Raw genomic sequence first — 18571 nt, forward strand, 5'->3', positions numbered from 1 at the left:
TAGTAAAAATAGATATTGTTCTGCTTTTATCAGTCTCATCATTAAGAAATAGCGCATTTCATACTCTTAAAACACGACATTGTGGGATGATCCGCAGTGCTTAATCGGGCCATCTTGTGACTTAAAAAGGCCAAACACTCCATTTCGTTAATGCACGTGCATACCGCAACTGGCAAGTAAGAAAGAGAGCTCTTCGTTCCAACCGATTCTAGTGACATAACATATTCGATAATTAGTGGTCCGATCAAAAGTAAAATTCGATGTGATAAACGTTCACAGCCCAAACTTGTAACGAGGATGCTGTTGTAATTTTACCAACTAAAAGTATCTGTTCGCTTGATTAGCCCGGAAAATCTTTGTCAACATTTTTCAGGAGATACTTGAGCCATAGATATTGAAATCCGGGCGGTTTCATTGAACAATTCCAAAGCAATCTGGAATAAAAAACATGAATATAGCAGCGAATTTCACTAAATCTAAATACAAAGGAATAATGCATCCATGTATATGCAGTTTTGCTTGAGGAAACAAAACAGCTACAAAGATCACTTCTGTAAAAAACAGTAACAAACACTCTGACATGTTTAAGCTCATTTGCAGGACAAAGACTGGACCGTCTTTGTCGACACGTTAATTGCCATGGTGCAGTTCTTGTTGGTGGACTTCTTCTTCTTGAAGATGAACATCAGCTCCACCTTCCCGCTCAACGTCTTCTTTTTTTTTTTTTTCCTTTTAAAATGGCATAGTCTTAAATGAAGCCTAATATAGAGATCTTTTGCTTCTGTACAAAGTCAATCACAACAGTTAATTATTGTAATTTGGTAATAATATTATCATACGGATCAAAATCAATGCTCGTAAAATTTACTTTCTTCATGATCATTGTTATTTACCCTTTTTAAGTCTTTATGAATGCAAAAATTTCAACCTGAAAGAACTTTATCATTTAGTGAGCCGACCACAAAAAAAAAAAAACGATTTAGTATGATCTATTCCAAAAAAAAAATTATCCGATCTCTTGACTTGGACTTTTTTTTTAACACTTTCGAACTGTATAATAAGAAACATGGCAACCCTGAAGTGCCAAGGGAGCGGCTGAAGTATCCGATAATTTTTCCGCTTGTGGAATGCAGAAGAAGGAATAAAGAAAAAAAAGAAAACAAAAAATTAGTACCACAAACATGTGCTTCCGTCGAGTGAATATTCGATGCACGCGGTGCAGATTTTTCGATGTTATAGTTTATTTATTTATATTGTTACATCATTGTTGTTATTATTTTAATTTGAATTCTAAGACGCCAAACACGGCCGAGGATGGCATTGTTGACCTTCTAGACAAGGTTAACTTGACTATTGGCGCAACCTTTTTCCCATAAAGAAATGAAAACATTATCAGGAACCTATCAAGTGTGTCCACCACCAACAGAAGCTTCGATTTCATCTGTTAAGATATATATATATATTTTTGCACAGATAAGTGGAAAGGTTCATCGACTTTCCGTACAGAATCGACTCGTGTATGTTTTAAGTAAGAAGTGGAAAAGTCACATAACTTTACGTTTGTCTATAATTGTAAATAGACCATGGAAATAGAAACTAACCGTTTTAGTTCAGGGCATAGTCGGAAGGTCGAGATTATTCTAAATTTCCTTTAGCTAGTCGCAAAGCCTGTGAGCGTCAAGTTTACTGAATTATCATTGGCTCGTTCTATATATTTTTGACAAGAATCTATCGATGAACGTCACATTCATAGAATAAATTTCCTATGCTGTTGGTGGCTCTCTGGAACATGTCCTGTACTGTCATCGTTCTTCTATTTTTGGTAGTTAATTTAGTTGGATAGCTGATGTTTTTGCTTAGGTAAAATTATGAGAAGGGGGAGAGGGGGGGAATGGTAATTAGGGGTTTAGATCTGACTGTTACTTGTGTATCAGGTAATGACAATTAGGAGCTCATGGAATTTGTGATATTCGATGATATCGAATTAGAAGTTCATTTTTCGAATTATGTTGATCTTCACTTGTAAATTCTTGCCTACCTCTTCATGTATTACCGGGATACTCTTGTCCGTGAGCTCCTAATTGTCATTACCTGACAGACAAGTAACAGAGGTTACAGAGCTCTTCGTTCCATCCCAAATCTTGCGCCATTAACGTATCCGATAGTAAACCGTCGGATCAGAAGTATGAGTCCATGTGAAAAAAGCTACAAAGCCCAAACTTGTCACGATGTTGCCGTTGTAAATTCGTCAACTAAAAAAAATATCTCTTTGCTTGATTAGCCTGGAAAATTCGCTGTAGGCACTTTTCAGGAGGAGATAATTAAGCCATAGATATCAAATTCTAGGTGACTTCATTGAACAATTTAATGGCGATCCGGCAAAAACATGATAGATCGATATACAAAGGAATAATGCATTCATGTATATGCAGTTTTGCTTGAGGAAACAAAACAGCTACAAAGATCACTTCTGTATAAAACAGTAACAAACACTCTGACATGTTTAAGCTCATTTGCAGGACAAAGACTGGACCGTCTTTGTCGACACATTAATTGCCATGGTGCAGTTCATGTTGGTGGACTTCTTCTTCTTGAAGATGAACATCAGCTCCACCTTCCCGCTCAACGTCCCCTGGCTGTTGAGCGTCAAGACCCCGGAACTCAGCTCGTTCCCGAGGCCCGAAGTGCTTGTCAGGGCACTCGAGCTCAAGGTCACGGGGACATCGACCTTCTTAGTGGATTTCATGTTGGCCTTGCTCTTGGGGATCGACCCCTGCCCCACCTGCACTCCCCCATAGGTGAAGTCGATGGTAGTTGCGTCGTACTTGTATGGCCCGAAGTTGGTGTTCTTGATTCTGATCGGGGCGGTGAAGGCCATGTCGAAGGAGGGCGAGTTCTGGTTCCCGGCGGTTAGGCTCTGTATCCTGAGGGTTTCAACCCGGAACTTTGGCGTCTTAACTTTCATCACGACCAGGGCAAAAACCACGATGACCAGGGTCTGGAACACGACAAAGGCCGCGATGTAACCGGCCAGCTTCATCCTCTTCCTCCTCTTCTCCTCCTGGGCTTCAAAATCTCTCCTCTCTTCCACCATTTTTGTCTAATCTCTGTCTCTTCTTTTGGGATCTGTTCTCTGAATTGTTGTCACTCTCAGATATAAGGAATTCCTGATATGAGAGGTCGTGAGAAATTAGATGTGAGGTTTAGCAGAGGAAAAGGGCAGTATATATAGATACAAAGAAGATGTCGGGTGGGCCAGGACAAGGTCCAATGAAATAGGAAAATGGCACAGTCCTTTTTTTCTTTTGGGGGGACGGAAATGGCATAGAATTAAATGAAGCCCATTTGGGAGATATTTTGCTTCATTGTCAATCACAACTGTTGATCATTATAATCTGGTAATAATAAAATCAAGGTTCGTAAAACTTTCCTTGTTCATTGATAATTGCTGTTTAGAAACAGGTTTAGAGTATGACTTTTTTTTTGTTTCATTGAAAAAATTGTGAAAAATATTAATATTAAATGTTATTTATCTTCCCAATAAGTGTATTTTTTTGGGACTCGAATTTATGCTCTTCTTTTTATGAGAATTGAAATTATTTATCACTCAACCAACACTTTATTAATAGAGTATAATATTTTTTTTCTTCCTTGAAAGATTATCCAATTTCTTAACGGGAACTATTATTTAGAACTTCTGAGCTATTTAATCAATACGGGAACCACCATCTGGCAACCCTGATGCGTCAAGGGATCGTTTGGCTAAAGTACCCTATTATTTTCTGCTTGATGAGTGCAAAAGACGAAAAAATTAGAGAAGAGAATTAGTACAATGTGCTTCCTGCACATTTTTCAATATGATGCTTATAATTTATTTGCTTATTTTATTAGCACAACATTGTTGTTATTATTTTAATTTGAATTCTAGACGACGGACACGGTCGAGGTTGGATTTGTTGACCTTCTAGACAAGGTAACTTGACTATTGACCTTCGCCAATAAAGAAAGGAAACATTATCAGGAACGCATCAAGAGGCTACTATCAACAGAAGCTTCATTTTCAGCTGTCATAAGATTCTTTTTATTTTCTTTTTTCTTTTTGTACAAATAAGTGGGAAGTTTCGTCGACTTTCCGTAACGAATCCGCTCGTTTATGTTTTAATTAAGAACTGGAAAAGTCATATCATGTAAAATATTCATTGAACCTATCTCTAATCCAAAAATTCGAATTTCACGTGGCAACGTGTGGGTGGACTAGAATAACCCGCCCTTAAGAACTAACTACGAGCTGGACTTCCGTGCTTGGGAGGGAGGGGGAGACGACAATTGACAATGAGGTCACGCTTGGGCCGGACTAATATGAGGCGAATGAGGCGAGTTTTTTTTTCTCCGCACTCAGATTTCAAAGAGACCACGAGTTTCACACTCGGGCCAAATATGGGCGCACTTCGACTGCCCATCAACAAAGAGACTTTTCAAACGGCGTGATGTAAACCTACACACATGCGCGCGGAAGCATTACCCGTTCTGATACTATGTAAAATTCTATTGGGTCTATAAGCGATTGGACCCATCTCCAACCCAAAAGCTCGAGCTAAATTAAGTACCACAATCTCTTATAAATCCATTAGATTCTTCTTAATTTTTCCGTGTGGGATTTTTTACTCTTAACATATCACTTTAAGTATCTCTAATTCTCTATAATTGTAAATAGACTGCGAAAATAAGAAATAAACTTTTGAGTTAATAACATAGTCAAAAGGTTGGGATTACTCTAAATTCCCTTTAGCACAATCGAGCTGTTTCATTAAACAAAGAAGCTTGAAGTTATTTGACCGGTTGGCGCATAATACATTTAGTAATATACGAGCAATATGATAGCCTGAATTTCTCAATTGTCGTCCCTTGGAGTCTCTCGTCCTGTGAGTCTAGGCTTTGCTCCTTAATTATAACCTTAAAATGCTTGAATCAAGGCAGCTCCCTTTTCATCAAAGAGGATGTAGTACAGTAATGCACACTTTCGTCTGGTAACCAACAAGTTCCAGTTTCGATACTAGTTATGAAACTACCCCGCGCCACTTTATTAGCTATATTATGATTATATTTCATTGTACTAGTTTAATGCGCTGAGCAACACTGTATAGTGCCTCACATCATGAACATCATTACCTGCTAGGGGGTTGTGAGGGTCGAGAGACATGACGTATAGTGTCTCGGCAAAGGGGTGTGAGCAGCTCGGGCTCAGCCATGATGTTGCTAGAGTCATTAGGGAAATGCTGAGTCAGTACATTGGCGAATATACAGCCGAAGGAAAAGACCAGGCTCCATATCTCTACGGGCTAGCTATGGCCACTGCTTCCAAGTGGAGGTGCCCTCTAGAGGTGGTCATTGGAACAGACTATTATCCTGGATTCCTGGCCCTGGTGACCGTCGAACCGTCATAATTGATGAAGAACATGATGATATTCATGCAGTATCAACTGCTCAGGTTGCACAACCGAACAAAAGAGAAGAGATTCCATCTCGGGATGGTAATGTCCAACCAAGTGCTCCTGCCTCTGATAACTCATCAGACTTCAATGATGTAGAAGAAGAAAAGATTTGTTTTGCTATTGCGACATCAAAAGGGGACATTTGAAGAGGCCGTTCTGTACAGCTGAGAATTGCCCGTAGCTTTACTCAGCCTCTTCTCGGGGTGGTTCTTCTCGGAGGAGATGATTAACGTATGTCCTATGCTGTTGGTGGCTCTCCAGAATATGTCCTGTGCTGTTATCGTTCTTCTATTTTTGGTAGTTAATTTAGTTGGGTAGCTGATGTTTTTGCTTAGGTGAAATTCTGAGGGGGAAAATGGTAATTAGGGGTTCGGATCTGACAGTTACTTGTATATCAGGTAATGACGATTAGAAGCTCATAGAATTTGTGATATTCGATGACATCGAGTTAGAAGTTCATTTTTCGAATTATATTGATCTTCACTTGGAAATTCTTGCTTACCTCTTCATGTATTACCGGGAAACTCTTGTCCGCAAGCTCCTAATTGTCATTACCTGACAGACAAGTAACAGAGGTTACAGAGCTCTTCATTCCATCCCAAATCTTGCGCCATTAACGTATCCGATAGTAAACAGTTGGATCAAAAGTATGGGTCCATGTGCAAAAAGTTACAAAGCCCAAACTTGTCACGATGTTGCTGTCGTAAATTCGTCAACTAAAAATATCTCTTTGCTTGATTAGCCTGGAAAATTCGCTGTCGGCACTTTTTAGGAGGAGATAATTAAGCCATAGATATCAAATTCCAGGTGACTTCATTGAACAATTTAATGGCGATCCGGCAAAAACATGATAAATCGAAATACAAAGGAATAACGCATCCATGTCTAGGCAGTTTTGCTTGAGGAAACAAAACAGCAACAAAGATGACTTCTGCATAAAACAGTAACACTCTGACATGTTTAAGCTCATTTGCAGGACAAAGACTGGACCGTCTTTGTCGACACGTTAATTGTCATGGTGCAGTTCATGTTGGTGGACTTCTTCTTCTTGAAGATGAACATCAGCTCCACCTTCCCGCTCAACGTCCCCTGGCTGTTGAGCGTCAAGACCCCGGAACTCAGCTCGTTCCCGAGGCCCGAAGTGCTTGTCAGGGCACTCGAGCTCAAGGTCACGGGGACATCGACCTTCTTAGTGGATTTCATGTTGGCCTTGCTCTTGGGGATCGACCCCTGCCCCACCTGCACGCCCCCATAGGTGAAGTCGATGGTAGTTGCGTCGTACTTGTATGGCCCGAAGTTGGTGTTCTTGATTCTGATCGGGGCGGTGAAGGCCATGTCGAAGGAGGGCGAGTTCTGGTTACCGGCTGTTAGGCTCTGTATCCTGAGGGTTTCAACCCGGAACTTTGGCGTCTTAACTTTCATCACGACCAGGGCAAAAACCACGATGACCAGGGTCTGGAACACGACAAAGGCCGCGATGTAACCGGCCAGCTTCATCCTCTTCCTCCTCTTCTCCTCCTGGGCTTCAAAATCTCTCCTCTCTTCCACCATTTTTGTCTAATCTCTGTCTCTTCTTTTGGGCTCTGTTCTCTGGACTGTTATCGGTCAGTTTCAGATGTGAGGAAGCTGATATGAGAGGTCGAGAGAAATTAGATGTGAGGTTTAGCAGAGGAAAAATGCAGTTTATATAGACACAGAGATGATGTTAGGTGGGCCAGGACAAGGTCCAATGAAATAGGAAACTGGCGTGGTCTTTTTTTTGGCAAATTACAAAAAAAAACCCAAATTTTGTAAAAAGTCTCAGTTTTGTCATAAATTTTGTTTTGTAATAAAAAACCATAAATTTTCTAAAATGTCTCAAAAATGACCTCCGTTATAACTTCCGTCAATTTTTGCCTACGTGTGACTTACGTGGACTGTTAAAGGGACCCACCAGCCTACGTGTGACCTACGTGGACTGTTAAAGGGACCCACCATCAACAGCAAAAATTGACGGAAGTTATAACGGAGGTCATTTTTTAGACATTTTAGAAAACTTATGGTTTTTTCTGTTACAAAACAAAATTTAGGACAAAATTGAGATATTTTACAAAATTTGAGTTTTTTTTGTAATTTACTCTTTTTTTTTCGCCCTTTTTCTTTTAAAATGGCATAGTCTTAAATGAAGCCTAATATAGAGATCTTTTGCTTCTATACAAAGTCAATCACAACCGCTAATTATTGTAATATGGTAATAATATAATTAAACGGACTAAAATCAATGTGAAAATTTTCCTTCTTCATTGTTATTTACCCCTTTCATGTCATTATAAATGTAAAAAATACACACCGGAAGAGTTTAATTTCTCAATGTGCTGATCCGGCTCGACTTGATTAATCAAGACTCAATTGGAATTCCAAATATCATGGTTCACACAAAAAAAGAAAAACGATTTAGTAGGATCTATTCCAAGAAAAAATTATCCGATCTCTTGACTTGGACTGTTTTTTAACACTTTCGAGTTGTATAATAAAAAGCATGGCAACCCTGAAGTGTCAAGGGAGTGGCTAAAGTATCCAATAATTTTTCCGCTTGCTGAATGCAGAAGAAGGAATAAAGAAAAAAAGAAAACAAACTTAGCACCACAGACATGTGGTTCCGCTGAATGAATATTCGATGCACGCCGTGCAGATTTTCGATGCTTATAGTTTATTTATTTATATTGTTACATCATTGTTGTCATTATTTTAATTTGAATTCTAAGACGCCAAACACGGCCGAGGTTGGCTTTTTTGACCTTCCAGACATGGTTAACAACGTCTTTCCAATAAAGAAATGAAAACATTATCAGGAACCCATCAAGGGTGTCTACCACCAACAGAAGCTTCGATTTCATCTGTTAAAAGATGTTTTTTCGCACACATAAGTGGAAAGGTTCATCTACTTTCCGTACTGAATCGACTCGTGTATGTTTTAAGTAAGAAGTGGAAAAGTCACGTAACTTTTATGTTTGTCTATAATTGTAAATAGACCGTGGAAATAGAAACTATTATCAGCACGGAGACGGATGGGTTTTCATTTTATGATCTAAGAAAAACATAAGTATTTCACAGAAGCTAGGAAGCTAATTAAGTCATTTTTCACTACTTATGTGTAACCGTACGTTATCTAACAAAATATATTTCTAGGAAGTTTACCTTGAACCAATTATATAATTCAATTAGTGGTGCAGTTGCCTTCTTTTTCTTTCTTTTATTTTTTTTTGTCGGCTCTGTGTAATGCCTGATGATATGCGAGTATCGTATATTTTATTCGACTGCAGGCGCATGACTAATTATTGTGTTAGAATGTTAAATACCTACCACACTTACATGATAATTAAGATGGATATTCCATATCTTTCTAGATTCATTTTTTTTTTTGGATAACTCATGTATATCAATATTGCAAGAAAGGTCTTACGGATTACAAACAACGGATCAAAAGACCCTGGAATAGCAGAGAACAACACATCAAAATAGAAAAGTCACTGGAAGACAAGAAAATTTCAGCTTAATTATATGCCCGGCATCAATCGTGATCATGGGAGAAGAAAAAGAAGCATTGATTGATTGTTATAAGGTCGATTGGAATGGGAAATATAGGGTTCAGGGCACTCGCCTTTTGGACCTGATTAAACAATAGTTGCAAAGTTAATCAAAACCACTAATTAATCCACTGTTATAAGATTAATCAGAATTTCAGGATTCGGTTCTCGTCACAGCTGCCTAAAGGAAAAGCAAGCCTAGGATGAATTAGGGAAGCATATTGCCATGAGGAAATGAAATGGATACAACAGAAGTTTCTCTTGGCGCTAAAAAAGGACTTGAGCAAGGCTTGACCCTCTAGAAGTCAAAACTTTAGATTTAACGCGTTGCTTTCGTTAGTCAATAATGTCTTCAAGTTCTCATCATCATATCCAGGAAGCTCTCTAGCTTACAATTCCCTCCTAATAATTACACATTCTTATTTCTCCTAAACCTTTATATATAAATACAGAGTAGAGCTGCAACATAAACCCCATCAATCCCCACAAATTCTTCTCACAAATCTCCAGTAATTCCCAGAAGACCCAAAAACTTCTCTCACCACAACTTCCCCTGCTAGCTAGCCAAAGTGATCTCGATCGAATGGCAAAGGACATGGAATCATTCCAATCCCAGGAGGAGAAACGGCAAAAGAGGATGAAATTGGCTGCATACATTGGCGCTTTTGCCGTGTTCCAAGTTATCGTCATTCTGGTTTTTGCGCTGGTTGTCATGAAAGTGAAGACCCCAAAGTTCAGGATCGGGAACGGCATTGAGATCCAGTCCCTGACAGCCGGGACCCAGTCCTCGCCCTCATTCGACATGAGCTTCATCGCACCAATCAGGATCAAGAACACCAACTTCGGGCCCTACAAGTACGATGCCACCACTGTCAACTTCACCTACGGAGGCGTGCAAGTGGGCCAAGTGGTGATCCCGAAGAGCAAGGCCAACTTCAAGTCCACCAAGAAGGTTGATGTGATCGTGTCCGTGAACTCCAATGCCTTGACAAGTACTTCAGGCCTCGGGAGCGAACTGAACTCTGGGGTGCTGACTCTTAACAGCCAGGGGAGGATGAACGGGAAGGTGGAGCTGATGCTCATCTTCAAGAAGAAGAAGTCCACCAACATGAACTGCACCATGGCGATTAACGTGTCGACGAAGGCGATTCAATCTGTGTCCTGCAAATGAGGTTTACTGGATTGCAGAGGATGTAAACATTATTTATCCGTCTCATTCTTTGATTAATCTTGAGACTGTGCGTGCAGCTTGGATTTATTCTTTTTTACTAATTATTTTCACGTGTTCTTAGTTGATGAAAAATAAATAAATTATTCTTTGATTATTCAAATCGCATGGCGTGGGATGTAGCTGGTGGCTTAATAATTTAAAGAGAACTATTCAGCCAAACAGGGGACCAAAAATAAAAGAAAGAAAGTAGCATGAGGGGAGAGGACTTGTTTTAACTTTTAAGCACCGGTATTGAGTAAAAAAGAGCCATGTTTTAATTAGCAAACATAAGAAAAGCGTTCGCATATTTTAGCGCATGTTTTAAAGCGTTGGTCCCCCGGTGGTTTTCATTGATGCTTTTTCGAAGTGCCGACCATCCTTTGCCAACAACGGTTTTTACGACACTAAAAAATTATCAGAAAAAGCGTCGAGCTACTGACACTCGCCCTTCAAAGACCTTAAGCGCTAGTCCGTTTTAATTTCTCTAGTGATACCTCTTAGATGGGCATTTTCCCCAGGAGCACCTTGGCAGGACATGAATGAGTCGACCTCACTAGGTCGTATGCAGCTTCGACCAGAGTTTGGCCAGTCCAAGTAGTAAAAGACCATATTGGGCAGCACGCAGTTGGAAGTAGTGTCTCCCACGCTGATCCAATCGTCACGGAGGTCTCATGAACCGTTTAATGCATGGACGGTAGAATTTTCCATTAAGTACATAGATCACCCAGTGTCGATGATGTCATTCCAAATTGGGAAGGTCGAGTGTAGGCTACTATATATCCAACATCATGTCATTCAAGGTCCCATGGATAGAGGCCGATTTCAACTTCGAGAAGATTAGATGCCAGTTGCATCAGCCTTCCCATGTATATGTACACGGTCGTCGATTCCGGCTTGGGCTAATTGAATTGATCAAGCTCATCGGCGACTACATGACTATTAATCCGAGGTGGCAACATCTTTTCGACTAATAAAAACGAAGGTATTTCGCAGAAATTAGGACACTGAGGCATTTTCGATAATTATGGGTAACAGTAATCTAACAAAATTTATTTCCAGGAATTCATCTTGAACCAATTAACTGGTTCAATTAGTGCAGTTGAAGTAACGCCTTTTTTTTCTTTTTTTTCTCCGTGTAATGCCTGAATGTATTGTTCCACTAGGACAGGCGTATGACTAATTATTACGTTATGAGGATAATAAGGGCTTGTTTGGTTTGTGGATGCAATTTTAAAATCACAATTCTAACTTAACTCTACCCACTACTAAACAAAATAACTCATACAAAGTCAAATAATGGGTCCCATTTATATCACTTTTTTCACAACAAAACAACATAACTCATACAAAGTTAAAAGATAGGTCCCATTTATACCACTCTTTTTTAAAATCAAAATTTGATTTTAAAATCCTACTATGAAACCAAACGCAGCATAAATCTCACATTGAAAAATTAGAAAGAAAATACTATATTTATAAGTGATTGGATACCATAATCTATCGGCTCGAGCTTTTGGGTTGGAGAAAGCCCAAGTCATTTATAGAACCAGTGAATATTTTTATATGGTATCAGAGCAGATTTCACGCTTCTCCAAGTTAAGAGTGGTTTAGGTCCACATGCCCAACTGACATGTGAGGGTGAAGTGTTGAGGATAATAAATACCACATTGGAAAATTAGAAAGAAAATATTGGGTTTATAAGTGATTGGGTACCACAATTTATCAGCTCGAACTTTTTGATTAAATATGGCCCCAGTCGTTTATAGGCTCGGTGAATATTTTATATTACAATATCAAATGTGAAGCACACTTATGATAAGATGGACATTCCATGTTGTGAAAATTAAATATAAGATGAGAGCAGAGAATGGAGACATTGAAACGTGGTAGCCATGCACTAAAACCACGGCAGTTCTTATTATGATTTGACTCAAAAAAAAAAAATACAAGGAGGAGCAACTCACCTTGATACATTAACTAAGATAGTAATAAATAATATCAATGGGATTTTGGAAAATCCGAAAGATTTCAAATAACTTAATCGATATGATATGATCTTATTTCCAAATATTTTATTTTCTAAAATAAAATATTATAACCTCCAATGCATGTCTTTCTAAATTCAGCTTATTAATCACGTGCCTGGCCTCGACCTTGATTGTGGAAAAAGAAAAGCACAAATCAATTGTTACAAGGGCGATCGGGATAGGAAAAAGAGGGCTCTGGGCAGTCGCCTTCAAACCTGATTAATCAACTGCTATAAGATTAATCAAAAGCACTAACCAATCGTTATAAGGTTAATTCGAATTCCGGGGTTCGATTCTCACCGCTGCCTAATGGATACAAGAGAAGTTTCTATTGCCGCTAGAAATGGACTTTAGCAATCAATTTTTTCAAGAGAAAGGCTCGACCCTCTAGAAGTCAAAACATTTGCTTTAACGCGTTCCTTTCTTAATTAATTAATTTCCTCAAGTTCTCATCATCATATCCAGGAAGCTTTATAGCTTACACTTCACTCCCACAATTAAATATTCTTAATTCCCCTAAACCTTTATATAAATATAAAGTAGAGCTGCATGCTACCTTCATTCAATCCCCACAACTTCTTCTCACAACATCTCTAAGAATTCCCAGACAGACCCAAAACGACTCTCACCACAACTTCCCTAGCTAGCTAGCCAAAGAAATCTCGATCGAATGGCAAAGGACATGGAATCATTCCAATCCCAGGAAGAGAAGCGACAGAAGAGGATGAAATTGGCTGCGTACATCGGCGCTTTCGCCGTGTTCCAAGTTATTGTCATTCTGGTTTTCGCACTGGTTGTGATGAAAGTCAAGACCCCGAAGTTCAGGATTGGTAACGGCATCGAGATCCAGTCCCTGACAGCTGGGACCCAGTCCTCACCCTCGTTCGACATGAGCTTCTTCGCACCAATCAGGATCAAGAACACCAACTTCGGGCCCTACAAGTACGATGCTGCCACCGTCAACTTCACCTACGGCGGCATGCAGGTGGGGCAGGTGGCAATCCCGAAGAGCAAGGCCAACTTCAAGTCCACCAAGAAGGTCGATGTGATCGTGTCCGTGAACTCTGATGCCTTGACGAGCACTTCGGGGCTAAGGAGCGAGCTGAACTCTGGGGTGCTTACACTGAACAGCCAGGGGAGGATGAACGGTAAGGTGGAGCTGATGCTCATCTTCAAGAAGAAGAAGTCCACCAATATGAACTGCACCATGGCAATTAACGTGTCAACGAAGGCGGTTCAATCATTGTCCTGTAAATGAGATTTACTGGATATCACAGAGGATGTAAACATTATTTATTCGTCTCATTCTCAGATCATTCTTGAGATATTCATTGTGGGTAGCTTGGATTTATATAATTTTTTTAAAAATGGATTTACATCATTCTTGGATTTGTATAATTAATTGTTACATTTACGTGGATGAAGATATATAAATGAGATTAATTGTTTGATTGTTTAATTAATAATTACGTGGATGAAGATATATAAATCAAATTAATAGTTTGATTGTTTAATTAAATAATAAATAAATAAATGAGAGAAAATAGAAATCTAAATAACGGATCACATGTAATTCTATAGGCAAGAATCGGATTTAGAATAATCTCTTAGTTCCTGTCACTGCACTCTGCCTCCTTTCCTCAACGACCCATGATTTTAGTTGGAGACTATATTATATCAAGAGATATACTCAGCCAAACCGAATGGGACATATACATTAAACAATTAGAGAGAAATTAGCATGTGGAAGGCCTTGGAAATCCATGTGAAACATTTATGGTCAAGGATTGTGCTCTGACGTGAAATTCTTAGCTAATAAAAAAAATATTCGTTGCTTATTTGTTAATATTTTTCAGTTACATGTTCTTTGCCTTTTTCTGCAACTTCCAAACCATTCTTAGCTGGCACTTGATTCCAGATTTGATTGAGAGACTACAAGAAATCTGAGGAATAGGAACGGCATAGCTGCACGCTGAACTTAATTTCAAGTTATTCTGTTATCAAAAATATTTCGAGTTATTATCTTGTAGAACTAGACTTATACGATTGCTTATATATCTGATGCTCTCTTTTCATAAGTTTTAGTGTGTTTAGTTTTAGAATTAAGTAGAGTTGAGTTTTGATTTTAATTGAATTGTAATAATTGTATTGTTGAATTATGAGAAAAAGTGTGAAAAAGTAATGAATAGTTGAGAGAAAGTAATGATAGTTGTTGAATTGTAAAAAAAATAATTAATAGTTGAGAGAATTTAGTATTAAAAATTGAATTAAATAATTAAAAAATTTGAAGAAAAAGAAAAAGTAATAATTATATTATGAATTTTTATTATGCAGTGAATAAAATTAAAGTTAAATTTCAAAATTTAAAAACTTGCGTAAGTAGCCAATCACGTTGGTTTTAATTTCTCCAAGTTGACCGGATGAAACTAGTAGATACTCCTCCGAGGTCAACGTTGCCGTCAATCATGCTGAGTCAAACAGGCAGGATGAGGCCGGTTTGGCTGATCCAAGCTGTAATAGACCTTAGGCAGCACTAGTTGGACGGGTCAATTAGGTAGATCACCGGGTCAATTAGGTAGCCCAGCCAGAACATTTCATGACTACTTTATCAAATTACATTCCCGTCAGTAACTTTCCAAATCGGATAGTGTCGCGGATTCTCGAGTCGGGCCCTCGAGTCTTTGATCATGGGCGCCGGTCCCGTGGACCTTACATGCCTAAGCCCATTTATCGCGAAATGTGAAAAATGAGCGTAAACACGTACATTATCGCACGAGTGGCGTGCTCATTACTAATCATTATTATGTTAGAAATTAATATTATTTAAATACTTTCATGAATCCTGCTTCCCTTGATTTTTTTTCCCTTATTCCATGACAAATATTGACATCATCTCTCTTTCTAGATGGAGCTCACGGCCTCACATTCATGACCTCAACCTTGTAATTGTATTCGGAAAAAGGGGACCCTTAATTCAGTCATTTTAAGGTTAATCAAAATCAAGCAAGAAACGGAGCGCCAACTCATAGGACGAAGAGACTCGGAGGCTCGACAGTGGAGAAACTGATTAGGCTATCAGATTGTTGGTCTGTGAATGCATGAATTATGTATGTGCCGACTGGTTGACTTCAAGCTTCTTGTTTCATGAGATATGTCGTTCATGCTGATCTATATCTATTTATATATATATATTATTAAAACAGACTCGCGTGGTTTGGGCGATAAGAGGCATTCATTCGTTCAATGAGAGCTTATTACTTCAGATTTTTTACCATTTCCTTAGCTTATAATTGAGCATCTATTCACTCATCTTCTCAAATATGATACATGAAAAAAAAATAATGAATTTAATAATTATTTATTGTGATACGTTGAATTCATCAAATATCACTCTCTATATTTTTTATAGGTTCCACCAATAAAATGTTAGTTTAGTGGTAAGTCACTCCAACCCCTTAAAGAAGGGAACACAAGTTTAAGTCCTGAGAAACGCACTTGTTAAGAGGGTGAATAACTTTTAATAGTCGATCCCTCAGAATTACGAGAGCAATGTCTTTCACAATATATTTCTTATAAATTCTCCAAAAACTAAATAAAAAAAAGGATTATCTACCAAAGAAAAAAATTAATAAATATATATTTTTTCGATAGGCTATGCAAGTTCTTTTCATAAATATAAGAAAATGAACGGAACTCTTCCACGGTTTCTTAAAAGATTTTTACTAAACACGCAAAAATACGAACGCTCGCACAACTTGTTAACTATAGGACTAATTTGAAAAACTCGTTGCAATGCTCTTACATATTTCATGATTTCCATAATTTTTTTTTGCTGAATAATAAATTTGTCTATGTAATTTGTAGTAATGACCAAAAATATTTTAAATCATCATTTCAGCATTTCTAAGATATATCTCACAAAAACTTAACTAAAATATATAAATGCAAATGCCCACGCAATGCGCGGGAAAATGAATAGTATTATGCAATTAGGACTCTCATGAGAGCCTTCCATTTGTGCTATAAGGAGCTACCATGTAAGCTTTATCGTGCAAGGTGATACTGCCACGTAAGCTACCTATCCCATTAAATTTATTCCCTCTTTCATTAAGTCATTTTGACTCTTTTCTTTCTCAGGTTCCTTTCCCACTAATTTTTTTTTCGATTATGGAATATTCCTCTCTTGTTTTTCTCTCCCGACATTAGTTTATATGATTTTTTAGATTTTTGTTTTTTATTAGTTGAATATTTATTTTTTAGAATAATGAAAGTATATAATTTATTCTGTGAATGTGAAGTTCATCGATAGATTCTTGTCAAAATTATATAGAACGAGCTAACGATATTTCAGCAAAATTGACGCCCGTGGGCTATGCGACTAGTTAAAGGAAATTTAGAATAATCTCGACCTTTCGACTATGTCCTGAACTAAAACAATAGGCTTTTTTTGTTTTTCCAATCATAATCTTACTCCACTCAACTCAACTATATTTTTTTCATCAATTTAACAACACAATCATTACTTTTTTTCTCTAATTTAATAATAAAATTTTTCACATATTTTTTTCTACCATTTTTATAATCAATTTTTTAATAATAAATTTTCCATTTATTTTTACATATATATATATATACATATCAATTTTTTAATAAAATTTTTTACATCTACTTTCACATCTATATATACATACATATCAATATATTTGTCAACATTTACAATCATTGCATAAATCAAGTTGAATTGAATCATTATCTAATTCGAAAATCGAACGCAAGCTAATCAATTGGATTAGTCCAAGTTGGAATCGACTTTGTATACCGTAAGAATGTTAATGAAAATAACATCTAACCGTCTTGAAGTCGAAATTGGCCTATTTTCTTGCGACCTAGAATGACATGACTAAAATCACAGGAAAAAAGTTCAATATTAAGTAAATCATAATTTTTTGAGTTATGACAATTTCTTTTTTGTTACAAGGGAGCCCTATAAATTTGTATATTGAAATAAAAATCATAATAACTAATAAATGGGTACATATAGTCCCATTAGGTATCGAACCTAAAATCTCTTGGCTATCAGGCGATGACATGTATCACTATAGATATAACAAATTATTTAGATTCTTAATAAATTACTTACACTATCGATTTCGAAAAATATTTACTTATATTCTTAGTAAATTATATAATTTTGGACGAACTTTATTTAAACTTCTTCTAAATTATTTGAATTGCACCATAATATCACTTTGATGATTGCACCATATATTTCCCATTTTCTTTCTTTTGTTTTTTGTCCCCTTTTGTTTGGTTGAATAGTTCTCTTAGATTAATTCAGCCAATGAATTGATATAGTTGATTCAAGTGGTTCGACTCTTGTTCCCCTTAAATAAGGGTAAGAATTCAACCCTGTGAATGAGAAAATCCATGATTGGGAGAGCTTTTACTCTCTAAGTGAGCCGACCATGCGCGAATTGAATTAGTTGAGGTCCATTGGACTTTCGAATATCAAAGTGCACGTTGAAAAAAAAAAATCAGCCGCATCCTACCCTTCTGGCCAGGTGACATTAATAATCAAAGAATAAATATCATTTATTTTCATCAACTAAAAAACACGTACGTAGTAACACGGTCTCAAGAATAAGATGAATAAATAATGTTTACATCCTCTGTAATATCCAGTAAATCTCATTCGCAGGACACTGATTGAACCGCCTTGGTCGACACGTTAATTGCCATGGTGCAGTTCATGTTGGTGGACTTCTTCTTCTTGAAGATGAGCATCAGCTCCACCTTACCGTTCATCCTCCCCTGGCTGTTCAGTGTCAGCAACCCAGAGTTCAGCTCGCTCCCAAGCCCCGAAGTGCTCGTCAAGGCATCGGAGTTCACGGACACGATCACATCGACCTTCTTGGTGGACTTGAAGTTGGCCTTGCTCTTCGGGATTGCCACCTGCCCCACCTGCACGCCGCCGTAGGTGAAGTTGACGGTGGTGGCGTCGTACTTGTAGGGCCCGAAGTTGGTGTTCTTGATCCTGATTGGTGCGATGAAGCTCATGTCGAACGAGGGCGAGGACTGGGTCCCAGCGGTCAGGGACTGGATCTCGATGCCGTTGCCAATCCTGAACTTCGGGGTCTTAACTTTCATCACAACCAGTGCGAAAACCAGAATGACAATAACTTGGAACACGGCAAAAGCGCCGATGTACGCAGCCAATTTCATCCTCTTCTGTCGCTTCTCCTCCTGGGATTGGAATGATTCCGTGTCCTTTGCCAT

At 38.0% G+C, this 18571-nt stretch overlaps 4 protein-coding genes across 4 annotated transcripts; 2 read left to right on the top strand and 2 right to left on the bottom strand.

Moving 5' to 3' along the window:
- Positions 1 to 2329: 2329 nt before the first annotated feature.
- Positions 2330 to 7137, bottom strand: LOC116206009. The gene is made up of 2 exons (XM_031538731.1): positions 7041 to 7137; positions 2330 to 3091 (listed from the first exon to the last, which is right to left on the bottom strand). Exons 1-2 carry the CDS (start codon positions 7041 to 7043, stop codon positions 2510 to 2512), a joined length of 585 nt encoding a protein of 194 aa, XP_031394591.1. The 5' UTR covers positions 7044 to 7137; the 3' UTR covers positions 2330 to 2509.
- Positions 7138 to 9522: 2385 nt separating this feature from the next.
- On the top strand, positions 9523 to 10389 carry LOC116202846. The gene has a single exon (XM_031534473.1). It carries the CDS (start codon positions 9642 to 9644, stop codon positions 10227 to 10229), a length of 588 nt encoding a protein of 195 aa, XP_031390333.1. The 5' UTR covers positions 9523 to 9641; the 3' UTR covers positions 10230 to 10389.
- A 2480-nt stretch (positions 10390 to 12869) lies between these two features.
- On the top strand, positions 12870 to 13732 carry LOC116203116. The gene has a single exon (XM_031534781.1). It carries the CDS (start codon positions 12966 to 12968, stop codon positions 13551 to 13553), a length of 588 nt encoding a protein of 195 aa, XP_031390641.1. The 5' UTR covers positions 12870 to 12965; the 3' UTR covers positions 13554 to 13732.
- A 4251-nt stretch (positions 13733 to 17983) lies between these two features.
- LOC116203353 lies at positions 17984 to 18571 on the bottom strand. Its single transcript, XM_031535042.1, has one exon. The coding sequence runs from the start codon at positions 18569 to 18571 to the stop codon at positions 17984 to 17986; it is 588 nt and encodes a 195-aa protein (XP_031390902.1).

Source organism: Punica granatum, chromosome 4, assembly GCF_007655135.1.
Source record: "Punica granatum isolate Tunisia-2019 chromosome 4, ASM765513v2, whole genome shotgun sequence".
NCBI classification, from domain to species: Eukaryota; Viridiplantae; Streptophyta; class Magnoliopsida; order Myrtales; family Lythraceae; genus Punica; species Punica granatum.

What these genes read in the sequence shown, in the direction of transcription:
- LOC116202846 (XM_031534473.1), top strand. Translation starts at nt 9,642, where the DNA reads ATGGCAAAGGACATGGAATCATTCCAATCCCAGGAGGAGAAACGGCAA.
- LOC116203116 (XM_031534781.1), top strand. Translation starts at nt 12,966, where the DNA reads ATGGCAAAGGACATGGAATCATTCCAATCCCAGGAAGAGAAGCGACAG.
- LOC116203353 (XM_031535042.1), bottom strand. Translation starts at nt 18,571, where the DNA reads ATGGCAAAGGACACGGAATCATTCCAATCCCAGGAGGAGAAGCGACAG.